At 40.4% G+C, this 15,271-nt stretch overlaps 1 protein-coding gene across 11 annotated transcripts in view; it reads left to right on the forward strand.

The window, feature by feature from the left end:
- Positions 1–15,271, forward strand: part of fryb (furry homolog b (Drosophila)) — a 63,342-nt gene that overhangs the window by 21,020 nt on the left and 27,051 nt on the right. For 10 of the 11 annotated variants that reach the window (XM_072445862.1, XM_072445854.1, XM_072445857.1 and 7 more), the window contains exons 9-26: positions 1,275–1,367; positions 2,486–2,584; positions 4,588–4,689; positions 4,927–5,030; positions 5,120–5,228; positions 5,600–5,686; positions 6,963–7,267; positions 8,088–8,195; positions 8,338–8,464; positions 9,055–9,168; positions 9,257–9,421; positions 10,108–10,194; positions 10,977–11,236; positions 12,431–12,620; positions 13,157–13,281; positions 14,002–14,059; positions 14,167–14,258; positions 15,122–15,271. The exon at positions 15,122–15,271 is cut by the window's right edge and continues 23 nt beyond it. In XM_072445862.1, coding sequence (XP_072301963.1) covers positions 1,275–1,367; positions 2,486–2,584; positions 4,588–4,689; positions 4,927–5,030; positions 5,120–5,228; positions 5,600–5,686; positions 6,963–7,267; positions 8,088–8,195; positions 8,338–8,464; positions 9,055–9,168; positions 9,257–9,421; positions 10,108–10,194; positions 10,977–11,236; positions 12,431–12,620; positions 13,157–13,281; positions 14,002–14,059; positions 14,167–14,258; positions 15,122–15,271 — 2,375 coding nt within the window. The remainder of the gene's footprint in view (positions 1–1,274; positions 1,368–2,485; positions 2,585–4,587; positions 4,690–4,926; positions 5,031–5,119; positions 5,229–5,599; positions 5,687–6,962; positions 7,268–8,087; positions 8,196–8,337; positions 8,465–9,054; positions 9,169–9,256; positions 9,422–10,107; positions 10,195–10,976; positions 11,237–12,430; positions 12,621–13,156; positions 13,282–14,001; positions 14,060–14,166; positions 14,259–15,121) is intronic. The other variant, XM_072445855.1, reaches the window with a different exon arrangement.

The raw sequence follows: 15,271 nt of genomic DNA on the forward strand, positions 1-15,271 counted from the left end.
TACTTTAGTGCTAGTTATTCATTTAGCTGATTTACTAGAAAAAGCGTGAACATCTGATCTGCAATCCTTAGACTTAATTATTGTGTAAATTAGTTATAAGAATAGTTTGGTGTTATAACATGTGATCTCCCCTGAGTATATGACTGGAAAACACATTGAACAAGGCTAAGAAAGTTATTTGGCATCAGAAAAGTAAACGTTAAGGGCTACACATAGATAAATATCCATCCATCCATCCATTTTCTACCGCTTGTTCCCTTTCGGGGTCGCGGGTGACTGGAGCCTATCCCAGTGACTTCGGGCCTTAGGCGGGGTACACCCTGGACAGTGGCCAACTTGTCGCAGGGCCAACACAGAGACACAGACATTACAGACAGTTCACGCTCACATTCATTCACTAGGGCCAATTTAGAGTCACCAATTTTTACCTAACACATGCATGTCTTTGGACGGTGGGAGGAGCCGGAGAACCCGGAGAGAACCCACGGTAACACGGGGAGAACATGCAGACTCCACCCAGAGAGATCATGTGATGTTGGTCTGGTCCGGGAATCGAACCCACGATGTCCTTCTTGGGAGGCAAGAGCGCTAACCGCCTTTGCCACCGTGCACCCTATATAGATATATAGATAAATATAGTATACTTAATGTTTTACTATGAGTTTCCATGGCGATTACCGGTGATAAGGATGTAAACAACAATGAATTTACAAACCAAAACCAACAGTAGGTATCAAGTCAGGAGTTCTAATCCAAAGAACAAGGGAAATGGCTATAAGGATTATCAAACGTGTGAAAAAAATTATACTAATTCTAACAAAACTAAAGTATCAAAACCAGATTCTCCTTTGAAGTATCAATGCTGAAATCACATAAAAAGTACAACAATGAATCTTTCGGGAACAGTTTTAATAGTGATTTTAAACAAGAGTATTTTAAAATGATCATTGTGGCATTGAGTATCGAGCGTATTCCTTAGCATGGAGTTCAAAATGTTAGCATGGCGACACCACAAATGGCTGCTCAGGTCTCTTTCTGCATAACACTGCTGCGGCCGTTGCCGTCCTTTCTCTGCTGAGAGGTTCCAGTGAAGTAATTAGAGGTTAAGTGCTCTGTTTATTGGTTTTGTGACGGTGATTGCTTTCCAGTTTCCCATTTCCGCTCCTGATAATGATTCAGGGCTTTACATCAGTAGCGTTTAGGAAGTGTGTGCGCCAAAATACGCCTCTGTCACAGCCGCTGATCAGCCCCGCGATCTGCCTCTCTCTCCTCAGGAATGTGCGCAGTATTTCTTGGACGTGAAGGACAAAGACATCAAACACTCGTTATCGGGGCTCTTTGTGGAGATTCTGGTCCCTGTCGCTGCTGTAAGTGTTTTGATCTGATTGTTTTATGTTCTGTGGACGGACAGTTGTTCTCATAACATAATGCATCGCCCATAAGTCTCCACTGATTTGGTTATAAAACATTACGCTGATTAAAATGAATATACCAAGGGGTTTAATGCAGTGTTCATTGTATGTTAGGCTACAGTATATGTTGAGAGAAGAATTATGCAGCTAGATGCAGCTCTGAACAATATGCATTTCCATATACTTACACACTATGGAAAAAAAGTATATTATAACAATTTATCTTTGATCCAGTTTGTGTGAGTAAAATGTGTTGTTCTTTGCAAGTATTTCCTTTGTAAACCACTCCAAAATCACAGCATTGGGCTTCCTAAACATTCCTCCCTTTTCATATTTCTCCAGACTGTATTTCTCATCAAGGCAACATTATTTTGAGTGCCCATTTTTAGGGGCAGTGCATTTACAGCATAGAAGCAGTTAAGAACGTCCGACACAGCAGTAATACTAGATAGTCACACATAGTGGACATCTTTGGGTCGGTCCAAGCCTGGATTGAAGACTAGAGTTGCATCAGAGAGGGCATTTGACATAGAAATAAAAATAAAAGACATCTGATTAAAACTGACACAAAACTGTGACTAAACCCAGAACCCAGAACTAAACTCTTGTCCGTCTAAAAAAGAACAAACAAAAGTACTAGGCTAAACCAGAACTTAACCAGGGCTAGAACTGGACTAAACCAAGTCTACATCAGGAAACCAGGCTTTAACCAGGCTTAAACCAGGCTTAAACCAGGCTTTAACCAGGCTTTAACCAGGCTTAAACCAGGCTTTAACCAGGCTTTAACCAGGCTTTAACCAGGCTTTAACCAGGCTTAAACCAGGCTTAAACCAGGCTTTAACCAGGCTTTAACCAGGCTTAAACCAGGCTTTAACTAGGCTTTAACCAGGCTTAAACCAGGCTTAAACCAGGCTTTAACCAGGCTTTAACTAGGCTTTAACCAGGCTTTAACCAGGCTTTAACTAGGCTTAAACCAGGCTTAAACCAGGCTTTAACCAGGCTTTAACCAGGCTTTAACCAGGCTTTAACCAGGACCAAACCATCGCCGTGACTAAATCTGCTTTTGTCCCCAGACTGTGAAGAACGAGGTGAATGTACCGTGTCTAAGGAACTTTGTGGAGAGCCTCCACGACGTCACACTGGACCTATCCTCGCGAAAGAAACACTCGCTGGTCAGTTCACGTCCCCACACACTCTGACACACACCTCCAGTCATCCCGAAGCCCCATTAACAACCATATGTGAGGGCACAAGTCTCCAACACTGGGGCTTTCATCTCCACAGGAGGAGACCGGAGTGTAGTCATGCTCCAGAGGACAGGACAGACTCTAAACACTGACAGATGGGCAGTATTTTACAGCAGCGGGAAGGCACAGGGAGGATTTCAGAAAATTAGATGCAATATGTAAATTAAAACGATGTTCTATCAAACAGACTGCAATGGAATGTTTAATTGAGGCATGCATTTAAATCTTAGTAAATAGCAGTAACAAGCTGTCAAGAATCACATTTTGTAATATTTTGTTATATACACCAATAAGCCTAACGAAAAAAAAGCTAACATCGATTATGCTTAAATTGTTGTGGGAGCTGTGGACATTTTGTAGGAGAACCTGTTTGAGTCAAGTTCATTTGTAGAGCACCTTTCATGTACACAAACAAAGTACTTTACATAGAATTAGAATATAAACGTTCACATAATTTATATATTTGCCAAAAATACAAAGAAAAACACTTAAAAGTCAATGAAAGTACAAATTAGAACGTAACCTTGCTATAAGTCAGTCATAAGTAGTATTTATAAGATCATTAGGCCTCAAATTTCAAAACATAGATTGGTTGGAATCTTCACCGTGTTTGGGGAACCTTCAGGGACTCGCACCATCAGAGCTCATAAGGAGTTAGCGGGTCCGTCACGTGCTCAAAGTGTAACCTTACGGCATATTAGAATTTCAAAACGTACACTACACCACCCGTCCTCAGTAAGCACATATGTAATAACATTTAGTAATAGTATAATCATAAATACAGTACATAACCCGACCCCTTTAAGTCAGACACCTAACACCTAAATGCCATGTGAGTAGATGTTACTTCAGGTCATTAATGCACAAGCCACTTATTAATAGCTCCAGTCACAGATCCAAATAACCGAGGGCCAACAGCATTCCAGGCGTCCATACTTCTTTGTTCCTTGTTGTGGGCCGTCGCCTTCTGTCTTGAAATACGGCCGTTGTGAACCTGGAAAATTCTCTGCATTCTCAAAGGAGTGGAGAACGCGACCGCACCTCCGAACACAGATATGACGCTCCCCTCAGACACAAACAACAACAACACGCGAGACCTGAAGGAGCACCAGAAATGTTAGGCACGATCGCGATGGGTTGAATTTCCGTAATCGTTATTCTTCCCGAGCGGGACAGACAATGAGTTGAAAGACAGTGATGGACAGGCATCGAGCGCTCGCCCTGATAAGAGACGCTCTCCAGGTTTGACAAAGGTTTAATGCGAGGGTGTTCCAGACCACAGTGTTAGTCTATGCGTGGAAACGGTGCGCTCGTAAACAAGGCGAACACCAACCGTGGAAGTCTTATCTTCCATCTGTACAGACACCTTTGGGACGGATATAGCACCAAGACTTTGAAAAAAAAATCATTAGCTATCATAGAATAAGTGTTTTTGTTTTTGTTGGTATGTCTTACTTGGTAGTACTGATTTAGTATTTGGAGTTGAATAAATATGACAGATATGTTGAATTTTATGTCGACATTTAATATATATACATCTATTAATTATATAGGCGTGACAATTGGAAGCTAGTTTTCCTATTCAAATGTCCTTTTTGGTCTGTATTTTATATTTGAAAGTAGTAACCTTAAATGCATAATCTGTCTATTATTAGAGAGTATTAAGTGTAATACAAGAACATTGAGAAATATGGTCTCATATCATAAAAAGAACCATATAATTTCATCTTTTATTACTTCTTAAAATGTAAAATTGCTAGCGTCAAAAGGCAGAGGCAGCAAACGAAACTCACACCCAAAGATAATCACAATAGACATGCAAACACTGAGGTAGTATTTTGGCACGTAAAGCTTGTAAATGTAGCGTGTAAAGTGTGTGTAAAGTGTGTGTAATGTGTGTGTAATGTGCGTTCCTCTGTCTCCCTCAGGCGCTGTACCCTTTAGTGACCTGTTTGCTGTGCGTCAGTCAGAAGAACTTTTTCCTCTGCCGCTGGCACATCTTCCTCAACAACTGCCTTTCAAACCTAAAAGTGAGTTTTCTGTTTACACTAAATACATTGTGACACTGAACAGTCCTATTTTGGTGTTAATCACAATGTTTAGTATACAGTATTCAGTTCCCAAGAAGCAACACCGGCTGATACAATTAAGGCTCCTATTTATTGAGTACATTGGTAGAAGTCGTCGCAGTCTGATTTTAAGGTCGTGACAATGGACCATGACAAGCAGCACTTAAATGTTAATATTAATATGTTTTTAATTGAAAGAATAAAGACCCAAAGATGGCACGTGTGGCTCTTGAATCACTCTACCGCCTGCTCTGGGTTTACATGATCCGGATCAAGTGCGAGAGCAACACTGCAACACAAAGGTAAGAAAGACGCTGTTGCTGACAATATTAGTCCACGACATTGAAACAAATCATCAACCAAAGTTTCTCATATATTTTTCCCTTTTCAGTCGTCTGACATCCATTACCTCCACGCTGTTTCCAAAAGGCAGTCGCAGTGTTGTTCCCCGGGACATGCCTTTGAACATTTTTGTCAAAATCATCCAGTTTATTGCACAGGTTTGTACAGACACAACATAATATGCATTCAAGACGCCCACAGCTATACAACACAACTCTTATAACTGAATAAAGCCACTCACAATTTTGTAAAATATGACATTGGATATGAATGGATAATTGCAACTAACATGATCAGAAGAACACTATGAGATATTTGTCATTTAGATGGAAAGAGGATAGATTTAAGGAGATAGATTTAAGGAGATAGATCAATGAAGTGGAATAGACTTGATACATTCTGTGCAGATCAGTCTAAATAAAACACAAATATATACTGTACTACTAGAGCAGCCTTCATAATTGTATATATTGTACCTTTTTACCCATATAATGTAGCGATTCACACTGCTTCTGTTTCTTCTGATCAGGAAAGACTGGACTTTGCCATGAAAGAGATCATTTTTGACTTGTTGAGCGTTGGGAAACCAGCCAAAGCCTTCAGTCTGAACCCTGAGGTAAAAACAACACGGTATCAAAAGCACACGCTCACGGATAATCTACCGCGGAGCATTCCTGGCTTTATCTGTGTTTGTCTGTCAGTGAGTCCGATGAAAAACAGACATATAAACACACCAATGTCTAGATTAAATAAGGTATTGCTTAATGCTTGATGTTTAGGAAGGTCCGAGCAACATAAAAGAGAAATGTATCCATGAGTAATGTATATTTGAGGTGTAATATTAAGGAGTAGACAGTAGGTTTGAATACTATCATTTACTGTTATTACCAGGGCTGTAACGATGAATCGACTAATCTAGACTAGTACACTATAAAAAAAAAGAATCATAATAGTATTTTGATTATTTAAATAGTTAGCTGGACTATACAGAATCTAAAACATATGCAAAAAGACACATAAAACACACAAAATTAGAGAGTGAAAACAAATTACTGAAGTCACAAGTACTAGTAACATCTAAAGAAATAAAATTACAGCACATTTAAAACAAAAATAAGTCCCATTTGGTCCAAAGTCTGTTAAATACAAGTCTGAAACATGTTTTCTATTTGTCTAATGTCAATCCAGTCCTTGCTTGTGGGATCGGTTTGTGCCTTTTTGGTTGTGCCCAGGAGAGTGTTCCAGACCTATCCATTTATTGTGTGTGTAACAGTTTTGAGGCCCAAATACATTAGTAATTAAATCAAGGTCTGTAGCACTTTGTTTTCAGATTTCAGTCCAATATTTCTGAGCAACAGGACAGTCCCAAAACACGTGGTCATGACGGGCCTGTTACAGTTAGCGTTTCCTCCCAAATTTCCCTCCAAACATGCAATTTTGTCGTTCTCCACTGGGATGTAGACACATTTTCCCATTCTTCGTCTGCCAAAACAAAATTACCCTCTCTTTACCGTTTATTTTTAATATATATAGTGGTTGATAGTAATGGTTGTCTAGATTATTAATGCATTGACTGTATATCATGTACTGGTAGTTATTATTCCCATTGAAAGATCTGATTTATATGCATTAATAAATATTCAATCAGGGTAAAAACAGGAGCATTGTTAAAACAAAAAATACCAAAAAAGAATAAACAGTTTATGATTTTCATGAATAATACACTTTGTTCCTAAATCATATTCCAGCTTTTATTTGGTCGATAATGTATTATAAAAAGTTTCACTAGTCGATTAATAAAAAGATAACCGCTGACTAGTCGACTGCTAAAATAATTGTTAGTTACAGCATTTTATTAACCCTCGTGAATAACCGTCTGTTGCGTTCTCCAGCGCATGAACATCGGTCTGAGGGCGTTCCTGGTGATTGCGGACGCTCTTCAGCAGAAAGACGGAGAGCCCCCGATGCCAAACACAGGAGCCACGCTGCCATCGGGAAACTCCCTGAAGAAAAAGAAGACGTACCTTAGTAAAACACTGACGGAGGAAGAGGCCAAACTCATCGGCATGTCCCTGTACTACTCACAAGTCCGAAAAGCTCTGGACAACATCCTCAGACACTTGGACAAAGAGGTGGGGCGCTGCATGATGCTGACCAGCGCCCAGATGCTCAACAAGGAACCAGAGGACATGATCACGTACGCACCTTTCTGACTGATTCAATGGGAATGCTTATGATGTATTATGTATTTTTTCAATAATCAGGAAGTGTTACGTCTGTTGTCAGAAATGTATGTTGTTGTGTCGTGAGTTTGAATCCCGACTTCGACATTTACTACGTGTCCTCCCTTCGCTCTAATCCCCCATTTCACACTTTCCTCTCCTGTCTTATAAAGCTCACGGGCCAAAAATCTTTCGAAAAAAAAGAAAAGCAAATGTTAGAAAGGAAGTAAAAGTTTAATCTGGCTAAAAGACGATCAGGAAAGAAATCAAAGAGTTGTACATAAACATCCAGCCGCTGCAGGAGAAGGGCAACGCCTACGGGAGCGGGAACGGCATCATAATTATCGCAGAGTCGTCCACAGGTGGCCTTTTCGCAGGATCAGCTCTGGGGAAAAAAGGGGTTTACGCGGATAAAATTGGGATCGAAGTTGCAGCCCCCGATGGGCATACCGGCATACCTCTGTGATATTGTGATTGATGAAACGATTGCTTATTAATAACAAATACAAATGGCTTTATCATGCTTTATTTGTTCCTGAACAAACACTGAATCTGTACCATTTGAACACAAAAAGTAGTCAAATGGATTTCTACAAAAGTTGGCTCCAAACCACATTCTTTTACTGACAGAGAATTGGCTGTAGATCTCTCAACAAGTAAAAAGATCCAAGCAGAGCATTGATAATGATAAAGGACGGAATCTCAGTCTTGATTCATATTTGATTGATTGTAAAGGTTTTTAGCACATGTTTGCATCTCTTTTGTTCGGTTTTGACTGTTCTTTTCCCTTTACAGTGGTGAGAGGAAGCCTAAAATCGACCTGTTCAGGACCTGTGTGGCAGCTATTCCCCGGATCCTCCCCGATGGGATGTCCAAACCCGAGCTCATTGACCTCCTCTCAAGGTAAGATACTGGCAGATTCTGTACATTGAACATTATTCTTGTACAAATGAGAATCTTCTATTGAAATGTGAAGTGAAACTACGGTTAAAATGCACTTAAGTGTTTAAAATTGTGCTAATGTGTGTTGTACGTTCCTCTTTAGGCTCACAGTGCACATGGATGATGAGCTTCGGCTAATTTCCCAGAATTCCTTGCAGAGTTTGTTACTTGACTTTTCTGACTGGAGGGAGGACGTCCTGTTTGGTTACACACATTTCCTTCTGCGAGAGGTAATCATCAAAACCTTCTTAAATGAATGCAAAATGAAATGATCTAAATGAATGTAACTGAATGTGTCATGATAATTACTATATCGACTTACTGTTCACAAAAAGTAGTAGCATGAGCAATATTTTTTGGAGCTCAATATTCATCTCGTGTATATTTTATTTCCATTTGTTGATATTTTTTTAAATATATTTTTTGCTTATGATAAGATTCACACCACCGAGAGCAACCTTTATGACTATTTATTGATACGTACTCCTGAAATGTTTAATTCTGCTTTTTATTTGTTTATTTATTGCAGCCCATTTTTTTTATACAATATTGTGCATTTAGAAATGGCTTTAGCTTTATTTTGTGAGTGACATAGAGTAATTTCAGTATTACTATACTCATTTGAAATAATATATTGTACTTCAAAATGTATTCTTGGCTCATTACGGCACCATTTCTGACCAGAAGAAGAAACAAGCTTGTCAAAATGAACTCTTCAGGACTATAAACATGCCATAGTACTGACTTCAATATAGTAAAGTGAATTTAGCATACATTACTTATAGGATGAGTCCTCTCGTGCCTACTCTGCCCTCTCCAGGTGCAGGATACACACCAGGGTTTGCAGGACGCCTCGGTGAAGCTCCTCCTGCAGCTCCTCACCCAGTGGAGGCTGGCACTGCAGCTCCAGGGGAAGACGAGAGGCGGCGTGGAGGTCTGTGGACTGTAAATCATGTTTCATTGGGTACTTTATCAGAATGTATCGGCTCGTATAAACTACAGTTGCCGTCTCTTTCCCCCAGGCCAGTCCCCGGGCGCCTGATAGATATCCACACTGCTCAGTGCTTCATGCTGTGGAGGGCCTGGCTCTGCTGCTGCTCTGCTCTTGTCAAATCAGCACAAGGAAACTCGCTGTTGGTGTTTTGCGAGAAATACGCTGCCTCTTTACTGCCCTGGGACACGCTGAGGTAACGTGCTCGCTGTGCCGATGTTTCATCAAAACACTCCCATGTTTTTGGACTTTGAATTTCACGGGTGGTTTATTAACTCTGCAGCAGATCTGGGATTCGAGCGATATTAGCCAAGTGAATGTCGTGAACAAAATAAACAACAAGCTCCATGGTTTATCTTATTATTTTATGTTTACTTTAATTATAACAAGTTCTTTTCATGGGACAATCAGCAACAACAACAACAAGAGGCAAAGACATAAGGTTTAGTAGTAGCCGTAGATCATTTATTGTTTTGCGGTTTACAAGATGACAAGTCTTTTGTAAAATGTAAACGACATCCAACGTGTAAAACAATGACAAAACAGGCTTGACCAGAAACCGACAACCTGCTTGCATTAAATCAAATGCGACGAACCACTGCCTGGTCCTGTTCTTAGGACGAGGCCGGCCGTCTGTAGTCGCTCAAACTCACTGAACAGCGGATGTTTGGGGTCGGTTAATCAGTTCTGAGTTTGTCTGTAGCAAGTAAACAAACAGCAAATCATAACCTCTCCTGGACCTTTTACATCCACTAACCAGAGAACACGCAGCTCCCACAGAGAAGCAGAGGCGTGCGTGCGTGGCTGTAGTTGCTAGTGCAGATGCCACACACATGGCACAGGTTTAAATATAGCTGACAGTCTGAATGTGTTTGGCTCCAGGATGACGACAAGCCAATGATCGAGATCATGGACCAGCTGAGCCCCACTGTAATGGACAGCATCGTTCACGTGGCCGTGTCAGACTCTGTAAGTGTCAAGTTTGATGTTATTGCACCTTTATGGAGTGTGGAGTGAATAATGGATAATGAATCATGAATAATGCAATGTACAGCACCTTGAGTAAGACGTGATTTAAAGCCAGGGCATTATCAGCAAGAGCAGTGTTGTTATTTCAGTGGTTTCATTTAAATTGTATCTTTTTAAGTGAAGGTGTCCCAACTATATCAAATATTGTTGTTGACTTGTTGAAGATGAGTTAAAATATAAGTATATGGTCTGTAATAAAATGATATTTCAATAAGATAAGCTTTCTGCAAGTCAAGCATACTGTATATGATATTTGTAGTTTATTTTACTGTCCGTTCACCTTTTGAGCAACACTTGGACCTGAACATTTTGGACACGCTGTAGCGGTTTTCAATAAATTGCAAAAATAAGTTCTGATTACCTTTTATTGAGATTTAAAAAAGAGATTCATGTTCGTCAGAATTGTTCACTCCTAGTTTTAGAGCAATTGGATTACAATAATGCAGTAAATTTACAAGTCGTTGGCCGTTCGCTTCTCACAAAGACCCAGTAGATTGTTTTTATGTCCTTGGGCAAGACACTTTACCCACGTTGCCTTCTCCAGTTACAGCCAGTGTCTTGTTGGGACAGGAAGGTGATCTTGCATGAAACATAATAACCCTGTAAGGCAATATGTTAGCGTGTATAAGTACTTGTATTCACCTTTACAATATTTGACACTGACCTGTACATCTTAAGTTGTCGGTTGCAATGACCTCCCCCCTTGTGCCCCCCCAATGCAGTCCACGCTGCCCCTGAGCCATCACGTGGACCTGCAGTGGCTGGTGGAGTGGGGAGCGCGTCTCGTGAGCAGCACCTACGACGTGAAGAGTCCCAGTCACGTCTGGACCTTCGCCCAGTGCGTGAAGGACCCGTGGGTGCTCTGTCTGCACATATTCTTGAGACAGGAGCATCTGCCCAAACACTGTCCCATCGCTCTGGGATACGCCTGGCCTTACGCTTTCACGCGACTACAACTGCTACTGCCTCTTGTTGACCCCAAGTAAGAAAATATTCCTTTAATGCACTTCAGTGGTCGAGTAAACTGATGTTGCTGGTTTTGTGTGTTGAGTGTTGTGCTCCGTATTCCCATTATTACTCTTTTTTTGTACGGCCACCATTGAAAAATACAGACAACTGCGGACCAGGAACACCTCAAAAAAATTTTTTGGGCAACTCATTTTTAGTTAGTTATAGCATTATATATATTAATTTTAAGAAGTATCAGCACTAAAAGAAATCACATTAACATGACAAAATTTGCTTTCCTTTTACAGTTTTAGAATGATATTGAGTTTTATTAGAACTAGTTGAAGACCACATGGTAAAATAAAGAAAGGGCTATTATTTTCTGTCTAAAAAAGAGCAGTTTTATTATCATTGTGGTATCAAACTCGGTATCAAGTAACATATCCCTTAGTATCGAAATCAAGTTTGAAATGTTACACTTCTACTTCTTAAATGTTTTGTTTGACCCTGACTAAAAAGGAATAAATTAAAAGTGTCCGTTTATCTAAGACAAAATGAACCATCAAAGAGATACTTCTGGAGGCAGTTTCATATGAACCTCATCACATTATTTAATCACCTATTCTGTCTAGAGCTGGGTTTCGATTCAAATTTCAAGAATCGATTCGATTCCGATTTTTACGTTTCAAAATAGTTTTTTTTCCGATTTCTCAGATCCCATCCGATTCGCTCCGATTTCGATCTGATTTCCGATTCGATCCGATTTCAATTCGATCTGGGGGTTAATGTTATAAAAAGTAAAAAATGTATTTGAACCGTTTCCTTCACTTCATGACTGTGTAGAGAAGCAACATATTAAAACTAGTATTATATCAATATTAAACAGCAAATCTTACAAGTATTGGTAGTTACTGATGGCTGGAAGACTGATGAAAAGGTTAAGGGTCAATCTACCTTCAAGAAAGATAATCCAGGAGTCCTGAATTATCTTTCTTGAAGGTAGATTGAAGTTCACTGAGGGAAATAATTTTAATTAAAAAAAAAAAAAAAATTGAAAAAAAGAAGAAAAAAAAACGATCTTTGGACGTACGAATCGATAATCGGTCATTAATATGCGAATCGATTAAAAATCGGAAAATCGATTATTTCAACCCAGCTCTAATTCTGTCATTTAATGAGTACTGCACTTAACACACAGGGCTTTAACTCGGTGCACTTTTTCCACCAGCAGCCCGGTAAACGCCAAAAAGACGAGCACCGCCGGCTCCAGTGACAGCTACATTTCTCTGTGGCGAAACTACCTGATCATGTGTCTGGGCGTGGCCAAGCCGAGCATCATGTCTCCCGGTCACCTGCGCGCCTCCACACCCGAGATCACCGCCACCACCCCTGACGGCAGCGTCACCTACGACAACAAGGTCTGTGTGTCCCCTGCTCCGGGAAGTACGGGAAATAATACTCAGGAAGAAAGACACTGGGCTGCTTTGTTCTAACTGGAATGTGCTGGAAAAAGAGAGATTTGGGATCGTTTCAATGTATGTTTGGATGGCATACGAAAACAGCTGAAGAGTTAATTTTTTTAAATGTATTAGCCGTGAAATTGAAGATGACTTTGGTCAAACAGGGACGGCTACAACAATATATTTGACTCTATTCTTGAACCGCGGAGTAAATTGTAAGCATCTGCTCATTTTGTTGAATGGTACTTATCTAATTTCGCAAATTAAATCAACAATGATGGTCCGTGAATTGACAATATTGTTAATTTGTGTAAATTAATTATATCATTTGTCTTCTATAAAGGGATTAGGCCCATATTTTCCGAGATCAAATTCCTCCCAAAACCTGTAATTGAATGAACTTGATGATTGAGCAGAATCGTTTCTCCAGTTATACGTGCCAATTGTCCGTTGTTTATGAGACATCTATACATTTCTGTACGTTTTGTTTGCAGGTGATCGGCACTCCGTCTGTGGCCTGGCTCTTGAAGCAGCTCGTCCCGTTGATGAGAGCCGAGAGTTTGGAAATCACCGAGCCTTTGGTGCTTGGATTTGGCTGCACAAATGCCCTCGTATTTAGGTACGACTTCCCTCACAATCGTTACACTTTTATTACATGTTATTTGTTAGAACACATGACATTTTACCACCACAGTAAAGTCAAACTACAGTATAATAAGTGTGGGATTTGAATACAGTTTACAGAAGGTTTTATGAGCTGCAGTATAGTTTTAATTGCACAAAATTATCAATAGATTTCTTGCAATTTAGACTGATAACATAACAGCATAATGTCACTACCGCTCTTATTTTGTGAGACAATTTAAAGGTGCACTGTGTAACTTGTCTGGTGTGGAGGGTAAGAATGTCCAAAGGTTCAGCCCAGCGTGCGTCTTTTATTTCTCCAGCTGTCGTTGCATTCTCGCCATAGCTGAGATTAGCGGCATAGCTCTGTGATATTGTGAGAAGGAAAAGAAGCGTGGCAGACGAAGAAAGTGAATTCTTCGAGGGGCAAAGATGTATCACATTTTTTCACAAAGACAGAGGCACCGTTGTAAAAAGAGGACGGTGTCGTTTGATCAGAAACCATCTCATTTTCAACCTGAAAAGCTTTCCAAAAAGAGTTTCATTGTTGTATTAAAAAAGATGAAGGTCAGACCAGGAAAAGTGACTTGCATTATTGTGGCTTAGTGGCTTTGGAACATGTGATTTTAGATTTCAAATGGATGAAATGGTTAAACGTGTGCTTTATCAGCTTTATTATCGTTGATTTGAATAGATGTTTTTGCTGTATTTACAGGGAGTTGGTTGAAGAACTCCATCCGCTGATGAAGGAGGCGCTTGAACGAAGGCCTGAGGTAAAAACACAAATCCATGGGCCAAATGCTGACCGTCTGTGCTTTTGAACTATTTTACGGTGTGTTTTTAATTACGTTTTGACATGATTGTTAATGGAACGTTGCAGAACAAGAAGCGCAGAGAAAGGCGAGATCTTCTGAGGCTGCAGCTGCTGAGAATCTTTGAACTTTTGGCTAACGCTGGAGTTATTAGCGACAGGTACGTTACGTTTTTACTTAATCGTGCCCTACAATTCTTTCTACAGCAATAATAATGACAAGATAAGATAAGATAAGATATTCCTTTATTGTCCCACATGGGGAAATTTCATTGGTGCAACGCAGGTAGATACAGAGGTAGATCCAGAAGAACAGATCACTTATAGGAAGTCTGAAAAACACTTTCAGTAGAAGATCTCCTATAATTAAATAAAAACTCCCATAGACAAATAAATAAATACCATTGCATGTGATCACGACAGTAATTGCACATGAATATGTGTCACGACAGCACATAGATTGCACATGAATTTCACATGAATTGCACATGAATTCCAACAGCAATTGCACATACGACAGAATTGCACATCAGTATTAGGTTAGGTCAGTATTGCGCCGGGATAACGTGACGATCTCCGGGTAAGACGACTGTTCTCCGCAGTTTCATGAGTTCCTCCTTTGTGTAAACGCGGTACGGCGCCGGCCGGGGGGCGGGGCCGGAGCCGGGGGGCGGGGCCGGAGCCGGGGGACTCAGAGCCAAGGCACATCGCAACGACACGACGAAAACACTCAATCCAGCCGAATAAAGTCAAAACAAGTTAATTTAAAGCGATTCCAGTGCGTGTCCCGATCGTTCGTGAAGTTCCTCTTTCATATAAACTTGACTTACAGTAACCCATTTACTTAAACACATCACTTTTGTACCGCCTTTTCTGGCTCTGCTTATTCTCAGATTGGTTAAATGTATTCCATCATGTTTTTTATTAATTTCGCTTCAACTGAATCCTTAAAGCAGAAAGAATCTCTCGTTAGCTTAACATTTGTATGCGTAATAACACTTGCAACATTACGTGTTTCCTCAAGCACAAACGGGGCCCTGGAGCGTGACTCCCTGGCTCTCGGCGCCTTGTTCCTGGAGTACGTGGATCTGACGCGGATGCTCCTGGAGGCCGAGAACGAGAAGGAGCAGGAGGTGCTCAAAGACATCCGCGCTCACTTCAGCGGGATGGTGGC

This window comes from Eucyclogobius newberryi, unplaced genomic scaffold (genome assembly GCF_026437365.1).
Source record: "Eucyclogobius newberryi isolate DKJ021-1_F unplaced genomic scaffold, fEucNew1.0.hap1 SCAF_15, whole genome shotgun sequence".
In the NCBI taxonomy this organism is placed as follows: Eukaryota; Metazoa; Chordata; class Actinopteri; order Gobiiformes; family Gobiidae; genus Eucyclogobius; species Eucyclogobius newberryi.